The sequence below is a fragment of the Suricata suricatta genome, chromosome 8, assembly GCF_006229205.1.
Source record: "Suricata suricatta isolate VVHF042 chromosome 8, meerkat_22Aug2017_6uvM2_HiC, whole genome shotgun sequence".
Lineage (NCBI taxonomy): Eukaryota > Metazoa > Chordata > Mammalia > Carnivora > Herpestidae > Suricata > Suricata suricatta.
In genome coordinates this window covers 106661352-106682328 of record NC_043707.1, presented here as the reverse complement: position 1 = coordinate 106682328, position 20977 = coordinate 106661352, and the positions used below count along the sequence as shown (strand labels likewise).

The window sequence follows — 20977 nt, the reverse complement described above, 5'->3', positions numbered from 1 at the left end:
TACAATACAAGAAACAAGTGTTGACGATATGGAGAAAAAGGAACCCTCATGCACTGTAGGTGGGAATGCAAAGTAGTGCAGTCACTGTGGAAGAGTACAGAGGTTCCTCACAAAGTTAAAAATAGAACTACCTTATGATCCAGGAATCACACTACAGGGTATTTACCCAAAGAATACAAGAACACTAATTCAAAGGGATACACGCACCTTTATAGCAGCATTACTTACAACTGCCAAAATATGGAAGCAGCCCAGATATTCATCAATTGATGAATATCCCAGATACATAAGATGTGGTGTAAGGGTGACTGGCTGGCTCAACTGGTGGAGCAGGTGACTTGATCTCGGGGTTGTGAGTTAGAGCTTCACACTAGATGTAGAGATTGCTTAATAAAATCTTAGAAAAAGATGTGGTATATATATGTATGTATGTATGTATACACATACATACATACATATATATACACACACAAACACACACAGGACTATCACTCAGCCATAAAAAAGAAATGAAATCTTGCCAGTTGCAACAACACAGATGGAGGTAGAGAGTATAATGCTAAGCAAAATAAGTCAGAGAAAGACAAATACCATATCATTTCACTCATATGTGAAATTTAAGAAACAAAAAGCAAAACAACAATAGCAACGACAAAACAAGCAAAGGGAAGAAAATGAGAAAGATAAGCCAAGAAACAGATTTTTAATTATAGAGAACAAACTGATGGCTACCAAAGGGGAGTGGGTGGAGGGATGGATTTTTAAAATAATTTTTGTTTTAATGTTTGTTTATTTTTGAGAAACAGAGCGTGAGTGAGCAGAGAAGAGGCAGAGAGAAAGGAGACAGAATCTGAAACAGGCTCCAGGCTCTGAGTTGTCAGCACAGAGCCTGATGCGGAGCTTGAACTCACGAACTGTGAGATCATGACCCGAGCTGAAGTTGGAAGCTTAACCGACTGAGCCACCCAGCCACCCCGCCACCCCACGGGGGATGGATTTAAATAGGTGATGGGATTAAAGAGTACACTTGTGATGAGCACAGGATGTTGCATCGAAGTGCTGAATTACTATATTGTATACCTGAAACCAATATAACACTTTAGTTAACTAACTGGAATTTAAACTTTTTTAATTTCAAAATTTTTAAAAAGAAATCACATCCATGAAAGTTAAAAAAAAAAAGGAAGTTGATAGTTTTCATTCTAATAAGTTAACTTTTTCCTATAGCACTGATTACCTAAGTAACTTATCTTTAACTGTCTCCCAATGAATCAAGCAAAAAGAACACTGTCTGACATTTAAGTGCTCAATATATATATTTGCTGAATGAGTGCATAAATAAATGAAAGGATTGCTGACCACAAGGCAGTACAGTTTCACAGTCACAAGGTAATCTCATACTGCTTTGCAATGAGGTGTTAGTTTACATCACCAGCAACGATTATTTTAAGAGTTCCATCTGTTCCCCACCCTCACCAAGCTACATATTGCCAGACTGGCAGTTATTCTTTGTTCAGCTGGTTAAGTATAAAATGATCACTTATTGTGGTCTTCATTTGCACTTTTAATCTCTTTGTCATGTTTCCTTTTTTTTATATATATAAAATACCAATTTTTATCTCTTAACCATTCCTCCTTTGGTTGCTGATCTTTCTGTTACTTATCTGAAGTAAGAAAATTACAAGAGATCCCAATCTTCTGATCTTAAGGGTTCAAGTATCTTTTCCAACTTCATGGGTTATCTTTTGAGGAACACAAGTTCTAAATTTAAATGTGATCATTTACCTATGTTGTCTTCTTAGTTTTAGTTTTGCCTTTCACATTTCAGACTTCAATCATCACTGATTTGTATCTGGTATGAGGTCTAGGTCCAATTCCATTTTTTACCATGTGAGTAACCAACTGTCCTCGAGTCATTCTTTCTCCACTGATTTATCAAGCCAGCTCTATTATAAATTATTTCTATATGTATGGGTCTGTTTCCAGACTTCCGTTCCACTGATCTACTTATCTATTCCCAAGGTATTACCACCTGCCTTAATAATTATAGCTTTATAATAAGATCTTAATATAAATTAGGCCAAGGCCTCCCCCCATACATACCTTATTGAAGACTCTAGCTATTCTTTCATGTATATTTTAATTTTTTATGTTTTTAAATTATTTTTTGAGACAGAGAGAGACAGCGACACAGAATCCGAAGCAGGCTCCAGGCTCTGAGCTAGCTGTCAGCACAGAGCCCGACACGGGGCTTGAACCCACAAACCATGAGATCATGACCTGAGCTGAAGCTGGACGCTTAACCGACTGAGCCACCCAGGTGCCCCTCATGTACATTTTAAAACAAGCATGGGGTGGGAGGTTGTTATGACACTGCTCAGAACAGTAATGAGTTGGGGCGCCTGGGTGGCTCAGTTGGTTAAACGTCTGACTTCAGCTCAGGTTATGATCGCATAGTTCGTGGGTTTGAGCCCCGCGTCAGGCTCTGTGCTGACAGCTAGCCCAGAGCGTGGAGCCTGCTTCGGATTGTGTCTCCCTCTCTCTCTCAAAAATAAATCAATGCCAAAAGAAAAAAAAAAAAAAGAACAGTAATGAGCCAATCTAGATCAATATGGGGAAAATAATATCTTTATGATAAATTTTCCAAAGTATGAGTATTGTCAATCTCTTACATCTTCTTTCCATCCTCAATTGAACTTCAAAAAAATTTTTTAAAAAGAACTCTTACAACTCAACAATGAAAAGACAACACAATTAAAAAGTGGACAAAGGATCTGAATAGACACTTCTCCAAAGAAGATATACAAATGACTAAACATATGAGAATGCTTAACATCATTAGCTATGAGGGAAATGTAAATCAAAACCACAATGAGATACTATTTCAGACCCACTAGGATGGCTGTAATAAAAAAGACAGACATAATAACAAGTGATGCTGAAGATGTGAAAAACCAAAACTACCAGACACTGCTGGTGGGAATGTATTAATGGTGCAAGCAGTGTGGAACACAGATTCTCAAAAAATTATACAGAATTCCCATAACTTAGCAACTACAATCCTAGAAAGATCTAAGAAAGATGTAAACATATGTTCACATAAAAACTTGTACCTCAATGTTCACAGCAGCATTGTTCATAATAAACAGCCACAGAGACGTGACAATTCAAAAGCCCATCAACAGATGACTTGATAAATAAAACGTATTTATTCATACAACAGACCATAAGCATAAAAACAAACTGAACACTATATGCAGCACAATATGGATGAAACTTAAAAACATTATGCTAAATGAGAAAAGACCATATACTGTATAATTCTATTCATACAAAAACTCTAGGAAAATCCATAGAGAGAGAAAGGGGTTAGTGATTAGTGGTTGTCAGTTGATTAGCAGTTGCCTTAGGGCAAGGTGACTGCTGATGGTTATGAGGTTTCTTTTTGGGGTGATGAAAATGTTCTAAAATTAGACAGTGGCAGCGGTTGTACAATTCTGTGAACATACTAAAAAAAGAATCATTGAATTGTACATTTAAAATGTGTGAATTTTAGGGGCACCTAAGTGACTTAGTTGGTTGAACATTCAACTTTGGCTCAGGTAGTGGTCTCGTGGTTCCTGTGTTCAAGCCCCATATCAGGCTCTTTGCTGTTGGCACAGAGACCTGCTTTGGATCCTCTGTCCCCTTCTCTCTGCCCCTCTCCATGTGCATGCACTCTCTTTCTCTCTCTTCCTCTCTAGAGCTCTCAAAAATAACCATTTAAAAATAAATAAGGGGCGCCTGGGGGGCTCAGTCAGTTAAGTGGCCAACTTTGGCTCGGGTCATGATCTCACGGTTTGTGGGTTTGAGCCCCACATCAGGCTCTGTGCTGACAGCTCAGAGCCTGGAGCCTGCTTCAGATTCTTTGTCTTTCTCTGTGCTCTTCTCCCACTCCTGCTTTGTCACTCTATCTCAAAATTAAATAAACACACACAAAAAGTTAAAAATAAATAAAAATAAATAAAATTTAAAAATTTTAGATTATGTAAATTATATCTCAATAAAGTAGCCTTAAAGAAATTAGGACATGGGGGGGGGGAAGACAGGTGGTGGTGATGGTGGAGGGCACTTGAGGGGAAGAGCACTGGGTGTTGTATGGAAAACAATTTGACAATAAAATATTATGAAAAAAAAAAAAAGAAAAAAAAAGAAATTAGGACAGGGGTGCCTGGGTGGCTCAGTCAGTTAAGCCTCCGGCTTCGGCTCAGGTCAGATCTCACATTCGTGGGTTCGAGCCCCGTGTCAGGATCTGTGCAGACAAGATAGCTCAGAGCCTGGAGCCTGCTTTTGGTTCTGTGTCTCCTTCTCTCTCTGCCCTTCCTCCTCTCATGCTCTGTCTCTCTATCAAAAATAAATAAAACATTAAAAAAAAAAAAAAAAGAAATTAGGACAACAGGGGTTCCTGAGTGGCTCAGTCTGTTAAGTATCCGACTACTGATTACAACTCAGGTCATGAACTCGCAGTTTGTGAGTTCGGGCCCCACATCAGGCTCTGCACTCACAGTGCGGAGCCTGCTTGGAATTTTCTCTTTCCCTCTGTTTGCCCCTCCCCTGCTCGCTCTGTCTCTCAAAATAAATAAATAAACTTTAAAAAAATACGAAGATTGATAAGGAACTGGGAACTTACAGTGCAAAGTAACACCATGCAAAGTATTCTCATCACAAGGAGAGAAGACTCATCATTTAGCAATGGATCAGACAACTATCACCTTAATCCAAAATCAATCTCAGCATTATGAAATAAATGAGATATTATGTGTTTTATTAATATATATTTTTATTTAAAAATATTTTGAGAAAGAACACGAGCAGAGTAGGGGGGCAGAGAGGGAGGAGAGAGAATCCCAAGCTGGCTCTGCATTGTCAATGCAGGGCACAAACTCATAAACCATCATGACCTGAGCCCAAACCAAGAGTTGGACACTTAACCAACTGAGCCAGTCAGGCATTCTGTTTTTTATAGTACTGTGCAAAATGAGATATAGCGATGATGTGTTCTAGCCAAACATGTTTTGATGTGAATCTATCAAGTTTTAAGATGTACACTTAAGAGAAAGATACAGGAATTAAAAGAACAAACTTTACAACAAAGAATGCAACTGTACAAAACCATTCTCAGGACAGATAGTCTCAAACTCAAGTGTCACTGAAAATAAGGTATGCTAGATTAAAGAGACACAAAGAAATTAAAGTTTTATATGCAGGGGCGCCTGTGTGGCTCAAGTCGATTAAGCGTCTTGACTCAGGTCATGATCTCATGGTTCGTGAGTTTGAGTTACCAGCTCTGAGCCCACTTCAGATCCTGTCTCCCTCTCTCTTCCCCTCCTCCGCATGCACGCGTCTCTCAAAAATAAACATTAAAAATAAAAATAAATAAACAAAAACATTATAAATTGTTACATGCAACAAGGTTTTGGATCAGATACTAGCAACGAATAAACTAGCTGTATGATTGTACTTTAGATCAACTGGGGGAAATAGCACCTGGATATGAGAGGAAATAGACATTTATTCACATGAAGAGTGGTATTACCAACTAAAAAAGCAAGGTATAAGTTAATCTCATTTTCATAAAATAAAAATAAAAACCTACATATATGTGCTTAGAGAAAGATCTGGAAAAAGTGCACCAAAAGTTATGTTAGTGATTTCTGGATGATGAGAATGCTTTTATTTTTGCATATTTCCCAATATTCTATCCAGCACATGTACTGCTTTGAAAATACTAAAAGAATCTTGAAAAGACAGAAAATCATATGAGGGAGCTTTACTACAGTGCAAAAGCCTTACTCCAGCTAAATTTTAAAAAGGTTGAGAACTACTGCTTTTAAAAACTGGGAGTGGATATAGGGCTCCTGGGTAGCTCAGTTGATTAAGTGTTAGAATTCAGTTCAGGTCATGATCTTGCAGTGCATTTGAGCTCCATGTCCAGCTCTGTGTTCTCCCTCTCTCTCAGCCCTTCCCCTGCTCACTCTCTCTCTCTCTCAAAAAATAAATGTAAAAAAAATTTTTTTTAAACTGGGAGTGGATAAAAGGGAAAATTCTTGTCTAAGATGGTCTTTAACAAATACATTCATGTAAGTTTTTCACTCATGAGTTAGGAGACTACCCTAAATAGAGGCAGTCACAAACAAAACCTATAATATAAGAGCAAATTATATTAGCCAATTTTATAAATCAGGATCTTTGGCTGCAAAAAAGACCATATTTAGGTAAATTAAATAGAAAAAGAGTTTATCAGAAACATATTGGGAGTTCAGAGAATAGATGAGAGCCTTCTTGACTTTGCAAACATGCAAAAAACCAAGGTAAAACTAAGCAGTCAAAAATCACCAACCAAGGTCACGCCACAAGAAGAGTCCCCTAGGAAACTCCCCCACGGGTACTGCCATGGCTACTGCCACCAGCCAAATGAATGGATTCTAATCTGTCCTTGCTTCTCTGCATCTCTCACACCAGATGCAAGTTCCCAATCAAGTGTATGTGACTGGCACAAGTTGGGTCACAACTGCCAGGTGTTCAGGACAGAAAGTGCATGTGTATGTATATGTATGTGTGTTTGCATCAAGTTACATACATACAGCCTCTCCAGCTTCCTTCCTCTCCCCCTAAGATTCACAAAAAGACTACATGTGAAGGGGTTTAAAATGGTAACCAGTCAAAAGAAACAACAAAGGATCATTTTAAAGCCCAATTAGAATGTCTAACACAGGAATCCTTTCCATTTTCACACACTTTAATCACTGTGCCACCTTCTGCTTCATTGTTCAAAATAACCGTTCCTGAAAGTAATTTCACAAACTATAAAAATTCTGAAGAGTAAAACCTTTTTCACATAATCTCCTTTCCAATACTGCATCATTCAATGGTAACCAACATTGGCTGCACCCATAACTAAACACTCTTAAATCACAAAAGTTCTAAATAAGAATAGTTTATTATAGAAATATATTTATTACCTAATGCAATCCAGACACATTAAAATTTATTGGCCGTAAGATTCAAATAACTAAGTGCATTAGATTTACGCAAGTATCTGAAACCGTAAGGTTTTAGAAGCAGCAAAAACGTTTTTATAGCACTTGCTTCAAAAGTCACTATATCAACTACACTATGAACAAATGAGCCATTCAAAAGCGATATACTTTTATCAAATTTTTGCAGCTCCACTGACCCTGAAAGGCTCCAACTCCCTAATAGGGAACAGAATATTTGTCACATTGAAAAAACAATTTATCATTTTTATAACTGAGAGGGTGTAACAGGAGTGTAATGTGTCACAAGACACACATTTTTACTTCAAGTTCATTTTACCTATAACCATTTCTTTTGGGGCGCCTGGGTAGCTCAGTCGGTTGGGCACCTGACTTTGGCTCAGGTCATGATCTCACAGTCTGTGGGTTCAAGCCCTGCATCAGGCTCTGTGCTGACAGCTCAGACCTGGAGCCTGCTTCCAATTCTGTGTCTCCCTCTCTCTCTGCCCCTCCCCCGCTCACTCTCTGTCTCTCTCTCAAAATAAAATAAAGACATAAAGAAAAAAAAAACGAAAAAAATTTGTAACCATTTCTTTTTTCTTTTTTTTTTTTTTTTTGAGAGAAAGAGATAAAGGGGCAGAGAGGATGAGAGCGCTCCATGCTATCACCACAGAGCCCAAAATGGGGTTTGAACACATGAACCATGAATCATGATATGAACCAAAATTAAGAGTTGAATGCTTAACAAACTGAGCCACCCAGGCGCCTCAATTTACGACCATTTCTAAAAATCTCTTCTGAAGAATAAACTTGGCTTCCAATCCAAACATTACTTTTAAGGTAGAAGAGCAGACTGGATCTAGCTGGTTCTGCCATGTACTTAGCCGCAACTCTGGGAAAGTCAATTTATCTCTTTTTCTTAGAATCTTTATCTGTGATTTGGAGACGGTTGGAAAGCTGAGGATTAAACGGTGAATACAGGTAGTGTTAAGAATATGCCTTGGGGGCACTTGGGTGGCTTAGTCAGTTAAGCATCCGATGTTACGTGATCTCACAGCTGAGGGGTTTGAGCACCACATCGGGATTAGGTGCTACAGCTTGGAGCCTGCTTCTGATTGTCTCCCCCAACTCCCCTGCTCACACACTCTCTCTTTCAAAGATAAATAAACATTTAAAAAAAAAAAAAGAATATGCCTGGATGTTTTCCCCAGGGGGGTGGGGAGAGAAGAGCTTGGCCTATAGTGAGCATTCAATAGGTGATAAGAATAAAGTGCTTAAGGGAGTTGGGAGTGGGGCATAAGCAGTGGGGGAAAACAGTTCTGAGAAGAAAAATTTTCAAACCAAATACGCTGAGAAAACGACTCACTAGTAACCAAAACCAGAAAACAAAACCATTCCAAACCCAGCATACTCAGCTCAATTTTATAACACCATAAATACATACTAGGAAGAAAAAAAGGACAGGAAAAAACTGCCTGGAAATTAACATTAAGTCAGCAAACCAAACACTCCATTTTACATGCCTATCAAAGGAGGACAAGTAACTCATCTAATTACCCTTTGCTGCTCAATAGACAAATTTTAAGAAAATGATATATATGAAAAACACTGAAAAAAAAATCCCAAAATGCACAGAATCACCTATGAAGTTAGTCTTCTCTTCATTCCCACTCCACCAATCTCAATCTAAGCCTCAATACCCAACTACCAATTCATAAGAAATTAGAAAAATCTCAAATGTGGCAAACTGTGCAGGATAATCTAGTTTCTTCAACAAAGTGCAAGGGGAAAAAAACACAGAAGAAAGATAAAAATTAAGAAGCTTGAAAGACTATCAATTATAGTATGTGAGAACTAGATTCTTATTCCAGATAAACTAGAAAAATTAACAGAAAAATGACTCAGAAAGAAAAACTTTCACATGCAACATTCTGTTCAGATTTCACAAAAATTCATTTGATTGGTAAAAGAACATTTCATTAAAGATAATTTCATATTTATTTAACAATTATGAAGTGTATGGTTTCATTTTTTAAAGTTTATTCTGAGAGAGAGAGAGTGCACGTGCACATGCTGCAAGGCGGGGGCAGGGGGGTGGCGTCCCCAAACAGGCTCCACAGTATCAGCACAGAGCATGGTGTGGAGTGTGAACTCACAAACCATGAGATCATGACCTGAGCGACACCCAAGTGCCTCATGAATTGCATGAAGTGCCCAAGAGTCCCATGAAGTGCATGAAGTGTTTTTGAGAACCCTATAAATATTATTTATTTGCCACAGTAACTCTACAAGAAGTTACTATTATCCCCATTTAACAGAGGAAGGAAAAGGTACAGAAATTTCACTTTAAACTCTCCCAAGGTCACCAGGCTATAAGTGGCGATGCTGAGATTCAAATCCAGGCTGTATAACTGGTGCCCTTAATTACCACACCATGCCGTCTCCGCACCAGATGTGGTGGAAACTGAGCTTTAGAATCAGAGAAAGGTGCCTGAATCCAGATCTCTCATTATGTTATGTAAATAATGTAACTTCTTGGAACCTCTGTACACTCACTTGTAGAAGGGATATTACCTATTTTTAGAAAAGTATTCTGAGGGTAATGAGATAATATATATTGGACTCTATCACAGCCTATAGTTTATGAAGCCCACAATAAACTGCCCTTCCCATCATACCTCATAAGACTAATTAAAAAGTAGAGCTAATAAAATTCATAAACACACAGCAGTAACACTGAAATAGCTCTACCTTTTAATTAGCCACAGAGCCCCCAAAACATACTTCAAAGATAGCAATCATTCAGAAATGAAATTTTTATATAACAAAATTTAAACTTACAATCAGCAGAAATAAGAGTTTGAAATCTAAATTTAAAGTATTGCCAAATTTAAATGAATTTGATTATCCTGAAAACAAAATGTATTCTGCACAGAGACCTCATGCTCAGAAAAGTATACTAAGATTTGGTTCATGCTAGTGAGTCTAGCCTGACATGTGGTTAACATTAAGGCAAAGCAGTTTTATCATAGAAAAGGAAGGTAAACATAATAAGCATGTTAAAAGTCAACTTCTTTAAGAAAGATAGCTTTCTATGTTGTTATCCTATGAACATTTTCCACTTCTCTATTAAACTACGTGGTTCTTTGGTGGCAAAATGTTTTATGGTCATTTAGGAATTTCTAGCTCTTAGCACACCGAAACTGGCACCACAGTATAGCCTCTAGCATATCTTGAAATGAGAAAAATTAAAGGCTGATTGTTTGCTTTAGTAAAGGAAAATAAGTATTTGACTCTTTTAAATACTTGCCTGGGATATCTGAAGTCATCTATAAAAATTCAATTTACATAACATTAGCAATATTTTACCTTATTAGTTAAGATTACCTGTGAACAAAAAAGGTTCAGGTATTCTTTCTTAACTATTTTTTTACTTAACTAGTTTGAGTGAAGTCAATTTTGTTTTGGGCACACTACAATGGGAAATAAAAATCAGAGTCTGATTTAGAAATGACTTGGACATCTAGATCTCATCTCACCAAATATTAACAGACAACGGCAACTATGGTCATATATGAAGTAACATGTTATCTATGCACCACCTAGATTTTTCCACTCATCTATTTGGGAAATCATAAATAACCCACTACAAAAGTTATGTCTGATATCCTTTAAAATTTTTGTGCCTTTCACCTTTCCCATAGTCTCATTTTCTTTTAAAAAATTTTTTTTGATGTTTATTTATTGAGACAGAAACAGAGCATGAATGGGAAAGGGGAAGAGAGACAGGATTCGAAGCAGTCTCCAGACTCTGAGCTATCAGCACACAGTCCACGCAGGGCTTGAACCCACAAACCGTGAGATCATGACCTGAGCCGAAGTCAAACCCTTAACCAGCTGAGCCACCCAGGCACCCTCCCCCCCCCAGTCTCATTTTCACCAATAAAGACTCAAAATGGTGAAGCACAATGACTTAGAAACAGATTGCTTAGGTCTCTGCACAGTAGTTATCACTGTTACTAAGTACATATAATTTAACCATAAAACAAAGATATGCCATCTGCTGAAGTATGATTCACAATTGTGTACTGTATCTATAACAGAATTTAAAAATGAATTATAAGCAGAGGGGCGCCTGGGTGGCTCAGTCAGTTGAGTGTCTGGCTCTTGATTTCACCTCAGGTTATGATCTCCAGGTTAGTGGGCTCAGCTCGCATTTGCTCTGCAATGGCAGCTGGGAGCCTGATTGAGATTCTCTTTCCTCTCTTTCTGCCCCTCCTCCCGTGTGCATGCTCTCTCAATAAATAAACAACAAACAAAAAAATAAATATAAGCAGAAACGTGTACCAGATTTATCATTACAAATCATTACATCTTATTAAAATGTTTGCATATGTCCCTCTCAGCCAAGCTTTTAAACTGATGAAAAAACCCATGAAATGCATTTATTAAAAATAAAGACTTCCTAACATTTCCCCTTATTTCAAGAACTATACAGAATCAATTGAAATATTTATATTTATATCAACACGTACAAACCATTTTGAGCATCCAAGTTTATGGGTTCAAAGGCAAATGGCCAAACACAAAGCAGCTGACTTGTAATTTCTATAGAGCACTTCCAATGTTTTCCTTGTAAAATCACCAAAATAATTTAGAAGTGAAAAAAAAATCCTAGGAATATTGACAAAAATAAACTTTTTTAAAAAAGAATGTAGTATGTTAAATTGAAACTGACTCCCTAAGGAAGAGGACAGCTTATTTTACTATTAATTTCCAAGTTCTCATTCACCATTAATTAGCATTTTATTATCTTTTAGGCAGATTGCAACCTGAAACTCAAGCACCTTCCCAAATACTGAAGTTATCTGTTTTTGGTTTCCATTCTATGCCTTTTTGTTTTCAGTTAAACTTCTGGATCGGAAGGTTTAAAAAGAGGGGGAGGGAGGAGGGCAAACAAAAAGACAGCCTTTTGTTTGAAAGGGCACAACAATCAGGCACTCCACATCTTTAGTTCGGTTTCACTAGTTGTCACAGCGTTGCAATCAATGTCCCAAACTTAAGAGCACTCTGATTCCCTTTCAAGTATTACACAGAAAAGGCCAGAAAAGTTCGGAAGTCTGTCAAATTACAAACCTGAGTCTTCTGAAGACTACCAATCACTTTAACTTTTGGATTGGATTTACAGAAGTGTGACTTCTGTTACTAAAACATGAACCACACCATTAACTGTGTTTTTTTTTTCCCGGTAAGCAGCAAATATCAAAGTTAAGAATAAGTATTTCAACAAATATGACAAACCAAACTCAGAGCACAAAGTTGACTGATAAAATTACCATCGTAGCACAATTTCAAAACCATAAGCAACCCCCCCACACACAACCGCACCCACTCTTACGTAAACTTTTAGAGTAAGCAAACTTCTTTAGCCTCACCTATGTTTTCACCTAGCAAGGACTCAAGACACCAACTGCAAGAAGACCAAAATATCAAAAGATTCAGCTGCTGCCCTCGTAGAAGAAACAACCAAAAATTTAAGACATGGTAATGTATTTAAGTTACCGAAGCTTAGGGCACTTCACAAGCTACAGCCATTTTAGATTCAGCCTTTCTTTTAAATTTCACGGGAGTGGAAAGGTAGATTTAAAACAGTAAAAAATAACTCGTTAAAACTCTTCAAGATCAACCAGCTTTTTTTTTTTTTTTTTGGAGGCAGGAGATCCGTAGGTGTTGGATACCGACTTAATCTAAATCAAAGAAAATACCACGCTACCACGGAGAACCGAAACGCTGGTGGTTAAAGCTCTTCTTTTCCCCTCAGAGGTCCCACATTTGACTTACACTATTTTTTCCTCCTTAGGTTTTCCTTTACTGGAAAACAAAAGCCCTTGGTTCTAATTTAAGAAAGAAAGAAAAAGAAACCCGTAAACCAAGCCACCCAACCACCAACAAGCCGGAACGCCTGGAGAGGAGCCTGAGAGCCGCAGGTGAGCGTTCCGACCCGAAGACCAAAGTTGAAGTAAGAGCGCTCGGGCAAAGCCGCTGCAACACTCGACTGCAAAGCTCCTCGCGCGGGGGGAGGTGCCCCGTCTGAACCACAGGACCGTGGGCCCTTTGGCTCCTTTCCACTTCCCGAGGCCGACCTATACCAACCACCTGTGAGAAAGCCGCTTTCAACTAGTTTCAACAGCCGGTTGGTCAGCACCGGGCGGAGCCCCGAGCCGGGACGACTCAAGATCCCCTACCGCCCGTTGTCCGGAACCCCTACTCACCCTGCAGCAGCGGAGCTACAGCAAGGGACCATACGCGGCGTATGAGGGCGCGTCCCCAGCTTCCTGAACCCGCGAAGGTGGAGAGCCAACAACCATAACAAAGCTCTTCCCAAAATGGCTGCCCGGCCCACACGACCCAGGAGGGGCAAGGGGGGAGGAGCAACGACCAGTCGGGCCCTCCCCCCTCCGACCACGCCTCACACACCCCTACCCACTCGCACCGCCCACAGGAGCGCAAGCGCAGGAACCCTGTTCTGGTGACCCTTCGGCGCCCCACGCAGCCAACGTTCCGCCGCGTGAACGGCAGTTATTCCATGCGTGGTCCCCACCCCCCCGCCACAGCCTCTCGAGGCAGTGCCCCAACCCCTCTGCCGACTTGAATTCTCTGCCCTTACTCGCGCCTGAGAGGAGGAGACCAGCCGAGTTTGGTATTCCTCCTCTTATCCCCCGGCCCAACTCAGGGCCTGGATGTGTGTGAATGAGTGGGTGGGTATGTATGTGTGCACTGCTTTTCTCCGCCCCTTCACCCTCCTGTACCCCACTTCTGAGCATGCTCGCATCCCCAAACTACACGTACAAGCACTAGCAAACCGGCTTCGTAGGATCCTGTGTCTTCCGACCCTTCCCACCTTCCGCTCTTCCCAGTGCGCGCCTGTCGTTAAGATTCCAGCCCCCAGCGGGCCACACCGCCGGCCTTTTGAGGCTTGCGCGGCTGGTCCCGACGCGCTATACCCGCTGGGAGTGGTAGTCCCGCCTCAGGGCTGGCGTCACGGCCTTCGCCCAGCGCTGGGCGGATTCCTGTCCGGAGCCTGCTCGTAGGCCTGGGCGGAGAAGTTGTTTCTCTGACCCAAAGCCTCATTGGATATCGCACTACTGGAAGGGGCGGCGCTGCCATGACAGAGGGAAGTAAAAGTGAAAGCTTATCGCGATTAGAAGCGGTTATTATTACGAAGAGCTCGCAATGGGCCCATCCTGCACAGGACGCTAAAACATACATACGGTGTCCAGCAACCGGGGAGCTAGATTACCTAGCTGAGGTATTGGAGGAACTGACCAGCGTGGGCCCTTTAAGCTCTATTGTTTTCAGATGAACGCTCAAATTGCTCGACGCTGTCTCCTTTGATAGCCTACGAAATGGAGGTCCAGAGAAGAGAAACTTGTCCAGGGTCACAGAGCTGATAAATAAAAATTAAAACAGAGGGTAACAGAAAGAATGATCTAGCTTGTCAGATCAACCTAAACCAATGCTCTTATCACCATACCTTTCATGGAAGCAAAAGTCCTGCCCTTCGTATTCTTTATTTCTTAATGAAGCTTCCAGGTCCAAGCATGGAGAATGGAAGTAAAAATAGTTTTTTTCTTCTTAGTAATTAAGGACCCTAATACGGAGTAAGATGAGGCCCATCGATCCTAGAAACCCTCTTAGGAGTTCCAGAGATAGCAAGCAATTTGGTCAAGTCACTCTTGACCTGGACTCCAAATCTCTCCTACCTTCCTACACCACTATCACTCTGAGATTGTTTCAGTAGTTGGACTCTACCTTCCCGAACTCAGAGGATCACATTCTGTTGGCTGAGAAACCTAGAAGCAAGACGCAAGGACCATTCAGGCACCCTACAGACTCCAAAAACCGACTTCCAAATTAAGATTTAAAAGAATCGCCCAAGATGGGAAGACTGGCATGGGAAACAATCAGCGCTGGTCAAGTTCCCACCCGGACTCCTTTTTTCTGTGCTCAGGAAGTTGGAGGGGGCGGGGACGGGAGTGTTACCACCCATCTGCCGGAAGTTGCTTTTTCCTGAATACCTGGCCATTCTTCCGGCTCAGCTTTCTAGCTCCTGATTCCAAGTTGGCAAGTAAGTAGCAGGGCGACTGCCACAGGGTGAAGATTGGGAATGGGGTCACCAAAGGTTGAGGGCACATCAAACCCGGGGGCACTGTCGGGCCCCTTTTGTCCAGACACTTTTCTCTCAAATGTTCATTCTGAGGCTTTGCACTTTGCAAGTCTTCCCTTTGGGACAATGGAGATACCGTCCGTTTTCACTTAAATTGAGCGGATTAATCCTTGGGTCTTTGCCCTTAATTTCCTCACTAGTTGCTGTCTCCAGGATTTAGGCTATCACTCTTTCCCTTTAACAACCCAGAGTTGGAAAGCACGTGGTCATAGTGCATAAGGAGTCCCGAAAATGAAGAGCATCGAGATTTAAAGTGGGGGTGGTCTGAAAGCAGGTGATTTTGAGCAACAGTGAATGTGTGGGCCCTGCAGATATGTGTGTTTCGAAGTCAGGAAAGGGTGTAAAAGCGCCATCTAAGATCTATTCGTAGGACTGGGATAACTTACCTCCCTCGGTCTTTATGTTATAGAATGGAAACATTGACTGGTGTATACAGTTTTCTCTACCCAGCCCTAGGGGCTGTGACCTGGAAATTCGTTCATTAAATTGTTTAATTAGGTAGCAAATGTGGGTTTTGGATCTTTTAGCCACCCATACTTCTGGTTAAGAATGAAACTCATGTAAGACAGATCTAGATTCATATTCTCACTCAATCACTTTACTGGCTGCTTACATTAGACAGTGTTCTTAACTATTTCCCTTTGTGTAAGATGGGAATATACGTAATACTTTTTGAGTGCTTACTTTGTGTCAGGGACAGTTCCCAGCTTTTCACATGTTTTATTTCATTTTAACTTTTATAACGACCCTCCTTAGTTCTTTTTAATTATTTCAAAGGTGAGTGAACTGCAACATAACAAGGTTAAATAGCTTGTCCAAAATCACATACTTGGTAAGTGGTGAAGCCAGGATCCCAACACAAATTGACCTCAAAATCGTCACTCTCATTTAACAGGCTATATGTGTTCTTTCAGCACTAGGTTGATGTTGTTGTATTAATTGAGTTAATGCATATAAAACACATAGTTACAGTGCTTGGTTCACAGCTAAATTGTATTGATTGCTACTTTTACTAAGGTGAAAAAAGCTGTAATTTTCAGTTTTAATGAGAAAACTGCACTTAAAGGAAACAATTTACACAAGGTCACACAGCTGGGGAATTATAGAGGTGTTTGTAAAATACAGATCTTCTGTGTCTGTGCATTACTTTTTCCATTTCACCAAACAGCAAAAGCTAGAATGATTCAGTGGTGCCTGGGTGGCTCAGTTGGTTAAGCGTCCAGACTTCAGCTCAGGTCTTTATCTTACAGTTGGGGAGTTCAAGCCCTGCTGAGAGTACAGCCAGCTTTGGGTCCTCTGTCTCACTCTCTCTGCCCTACCTCGCTTGCCCACACACGCTCTCTCTCTCTCAAAAATAAACATCAATAAAAAGAAAAAAGAAAAGAATGGTTCAGAGATGAAAAGGATCTGTAACGTGTTACTGATTTTTTTGAGAACTGATTATTTTCTTTTTTTAAATTATTTTTTTATTGCCTTTATTTATTTTAGAGAGAGAGAGAGAGAGAGAGACAGCATGAGCAGGGGAGGGTCAGAGAGAGAAGGAGACACAGAATCTGAAGACAGGCTCCAGGCTCTGAGCTAGCTGTCTATCAGCACAGAGCCCAACGCAGAGCTCGAACCCACGAACCGTGAGATCATGACCTGAGCCGAAGCCAAATGCTTAACCCACTAAGCCACACAGGCACCACACAGTGATTATTTTCAAAGGAAAGTGTGTTACATGGAAAAAAATTCTTGTTACTACTTATAAAAAATATGTATAAAATGAATAAAATTAAGTGATGTCTTGTTTTGTACATAGCAACATACTTCTGATTCTGCCCCTCCACTGAGCTGTAAAAATGCATTAATCAGAACTGCCTGCCATCTTCCTGAGCAAGACTTTTAATTGGACCCAATATGCTTCATTTCATCCAGAAGTTTTCTCAAGCATCTTCAAAGGTTGGTTTATTCAGCAAAATTTGCTGGCACCTCTTTGCTGAGGCAAAAGCAGTGAAAAAATTGACAAAAATATTTATTCTTACATATTTAGGTGATGCAGTAAAGGGTGGGTAAAACAAATTATTTCATATGTCAAGTAGTAACCTCTGGAAAAGTATAACATGGAAGGGGAATAGGGTATATCAACAATAAACTTAAGATTGCACTTAAAAATAGGTCAGAAGAGACGGAATGGGCTGTGCAAGCAGGGAAGAACATTCCAAACAATTTCTTTCATCCATTGCTTTTTGAGTCATTGTTGATCTTTTAACTAGGTGAAGTCTGGAGTCTGCTCATTACAGCACAGAATCAGCAGGAAAAGTTTTTACTTTGGCCATGACCATGAAAGGCACTGGGAAGTAGACAAAGACAAAAAATATGGTTCTGGCTCTCAAGTATATGGAGACAAACATAATTTAAATTTACTGAGAATTATGATGGGAGTGTGCATAAGATACTTACATTATAAGAGCATTAATTCAGATTGGGGAATGGTTCATGCTGAATTTTAAAAGATGGGTTTCCTATAGAGGAAAGTAGGCAGAGACATGTAGGAAGGAATGGAGCTATGGAAAGTATGCAGTGTCTATAAAGCTAAATTGGAAGGTAGATTGCTTTATCAATATAAAATAGCATTCCCATGGTAATTAATGCTGCTGCTTTTGCAAGTTATAAATAAAAGAGGCAGTTTAAAATGCCAGATACTAAAAGTGTAATCTTTACCTGTTCCTCTTTCAGATACTCCTTTCTTTCATGGGGTAAGATTAGTGGTAGGAAAAAAAATACATCACTAGGTTTCTATTCAGTAGTTTCTTTTGCATGTTGTATAACTATTTGCTAGCCTTAGCTAGCATTAACATCACTGTATAGTGTAATCTTTTTGTAAGTTTGATGTACTAATAGAAAGCAGATGGTTTGTTTTTGTATTGTTTCAATTGGGGATTAAGACATTGTGATTACTTAAAAATTTGTTTTTGTCTACTGGTTCTGATTTCTCTTTAGATGCTGAAGTACCCTTTCACATTCCGACTAGGAGCCAGCAGAATAGAAACATCTTCTCTCAAGACATGTCTCCAGCAGAACTTTTCCCCTTTGTTCCCAAGGCCTTGGTTTTTCTCATCATTTCCAGTGTATATGAGCAAGACACAATACTATCATACTTCCCCATGCAGCTATAAGAAGCAGCAGAAGCAAGAAGTCCTTCCAGCCAAGCCATCAGGCACCATGACTTTCCTGCTTGACAGCCCAAAGCCAGTGTTATACATAACTCTGGCAGGACTAATCCCCTTCGTTGCTCCACCACTGGTCATGGTGATGACAGAGACTTATATCCCCTTACTAGCTTTTACTCAGATGGCTTATGGAGCCAGTTTCCTATCTTTCTTGGGAGGGATCAAATGGGGTTTTGCTCTGCCAGAAGACAGTACGGCCAAACCAGACTTCCTCAGTTTAGCTAGTAGTACAGCTCCTCTTATGTTTTCCTGGTTTGCCTTCCTTATTTCTGAAAGGCTCAGTGAAGCTATAGTCACAGTAATAATAGGTTTGGGGGTAGCATTACACATTGAACTTTTTCTCTTGCCACATTATCCCAACTGGTTCAAAGCCCTTAAGATAGTAGTCACTCTTGTGGCTGTGCTTTCATTTATAATCACTTTACTAGTTAAAGATATTTATCCAGAGGAAGGACCCAAGAGGCCTGGTCAAGTAGAATAAATATAAAATTACTCTGTAGATGACGTTGGCATGTTGGCTACAAGCTTGTGTTTTGGTTTCACCTTTTTCTACTTCTGGTTAGCTTTTGTTCCCCATCAGTGGTTATTTATTCTTCACAGATTTTTCTTCATTTCTAGAAATCTTTATTTCCTAGGAATTACTTGACAGGAGTTTGGAAATCCCTAACAAATCATTTTCACTTTAGGTTCCCGTTTTGAGTCTATATAAATTATATATAACATTTTAATGTTTTACTTGTTTTGAAAAATGTAAAATGAAAAAAATATATACAATGATAAAAATGAAAATCTCTTTTGCTAGAGCCATATGATCATTGAAAAAAGACACGCATATTCTCCCATAAGAGGAAAATTTTGTATCCATGAGTGTGGTTCCAGTGTGGAGTTGTCATTGTAGTTGGCCCTTGTAATTGCATTTCCAAGCTCATTTTATCTACTATCTAGTTATATAAGCTGAAACGATCTGTGGCTCTAGAAGTCAGTAGGGAGCAGTATAGCAAGGGGGAAGCCATATTCAAAGAAAAGCTGGACACATTTTCCAGTGTTTATCCAGTTTTTATGGACACAACCCCATCTTCAAACAGCTGGTCAAAAAAAATTAAAAATAAAGTCACTAGTATATATAAATTAGGAAAAGTCAAACTTGGGCCATTTTGATGTTCTTACAAGCAGGGTGATCTAGTTTTTTAAAAAAAATTTTTTTTAATGTTTTATTTATTTTTGATACAGAAAGAGACAGAGCATGAGAGGGGGAGGGGCAGAGAGAGAAGGAGACACAGAACTGGAAGCAGGCTCCAGGCTCTGAGCTAGCTGTCAGCACAGAGCCTGACGCGGGGCTCGAACCCATGACTGTGAGATCTGACCTGAGCCGAAGTCGGAGGTTTAACCGACTGAGCCACCCAGGTGCCCCAGGGTGATCTAGTTTTATACATTAACTCACAGAAGTTTTTTTAAAAACCAAAGCAACACTTCAGATTCTACCTTGAAGACTTGGTCTCTTGAGATTTAGTCTCCTAAAAAACGAAAAACATTTTAAATGGCAGAAGACTATAAATCAGTAGGGGCACCTCAGTGACTCAGTTGGTTAAGTGACTGAATTTCAGCTCAGGTCATAATCTCATGGTTTGTGAGTTTGAGCCCCACATCAGACTCTGTGCTGTCAGTGCTGAACCTGCAAGTGATTCCCTCCCCTCTTTCTCTGCCCCTCCCCGGCTTGCTCTCTTTCAAAATAATTCAGTAAACTTAAGAATAAAACCTGATATATGTGATCTTTGGATAATGCATTCAAGTATTAGTTAACTTGACTTTCATAAATTGTGTGTTGAAATCCTAAGTCCCGATATCTCTGAATGTGATCTATTTTGGAGACAGGGTCTTTACAGAGATAATAAGGCTAAAATGAGGGAATAAAGGTAGGCTGTAATGTAATATTACCAGCATTCTTTTTTTTTTTAACCAGTATTCCTTATAATAAGGGAAAACAGAGATAAATATGCATACAGGGAAAATGCCATGTGTACATGAAGGTGGCCATCTACATTCCAAGGAGAGAAGCCTAAAATAGATACCTTACTTTTAGCCTTCAGAAGGAACCAACTATCAACACATTGATTTTAGACTACCAGCTTCCAAAACTATGAGACAATAAAATTTATTGTTTAAATTTCTGTGGTACTTTGTTACAGCAGCTCTAGCAAATAAATATAATACCATAGAGCTAGACCTTGTTCTGATCATCGAGAAGCTTACTGATTAAAATCCATAGCTGAAACCATCACACAATCCTTTATTAATGCAGAGAATAGTTTACCTACAGTCTGACACTAAAGAAAAGAAACCTTACACTTCAGAAGCTCTTTCTCAGATTCTACTTTCAGTGTGTTGGTTTGCTTCTAAATTACATGAGGACTACACAAATTAAAACTTCTCTGATCTTAAATTCATCATTTTTCAGAATAGGGGCAAGTCGCTTTTAAGCTAATAGCCCAATTTCAATAAACACTGCAGGTAAATGCACTTTG

The 20977-nt window shown here is 39.7% G+C and overlaps 2 protein-coding genes across 3 annotated transcripts in view; one reads left to right on the top strand and one right to left on the bottom strand.

Annotated features, from left to right (window-relative positions):
• The window catches only part of GPBP1L1 (GC-rich promoter binding protein 1 like 1), a 65019-nt gene extending 51002 nt beyond the window's left edge, over nt 1–14017 (bottom strand). Inside the window, exon 1 of one of the 2 annotated variants that reach the window (XM_029949153.1) lies at nt 13866–14017. The gene's annotated coding sequence lies outside the window, so the exon portion shown is untranslated. Of the gene's footprint in view, nt 1–13288; nt 13436–13865 lie in introns of those variants that run through there. The other variant, XM_029949152.1, reaches the window with a different exon arrangement.
• A 139-nt stretch (nt 14018–14156) lies between these two features.
• TMEM69 (transmembrane protein 69) lies at nt 14157–19598 on the top strand. Its single transcript, XM_029949154.1, has 3 exons — nt 14157–15144; nt 17045–17184; nt 18226–19598. Exons 2-3 carry the CDS (start codon nt 17143–17145, stop codon nt 18934–18936), a joined length of 753 nt encoding a protein of 250 aa, XP_029805014.1. The 5' UTR covers nt 14157–15144; nt 17045–17142; the 3' UTR covers nt 18937–19598.
• The last annotated feature ends 1379 nt before the right edge of the window (nt 19599–20977 follow it).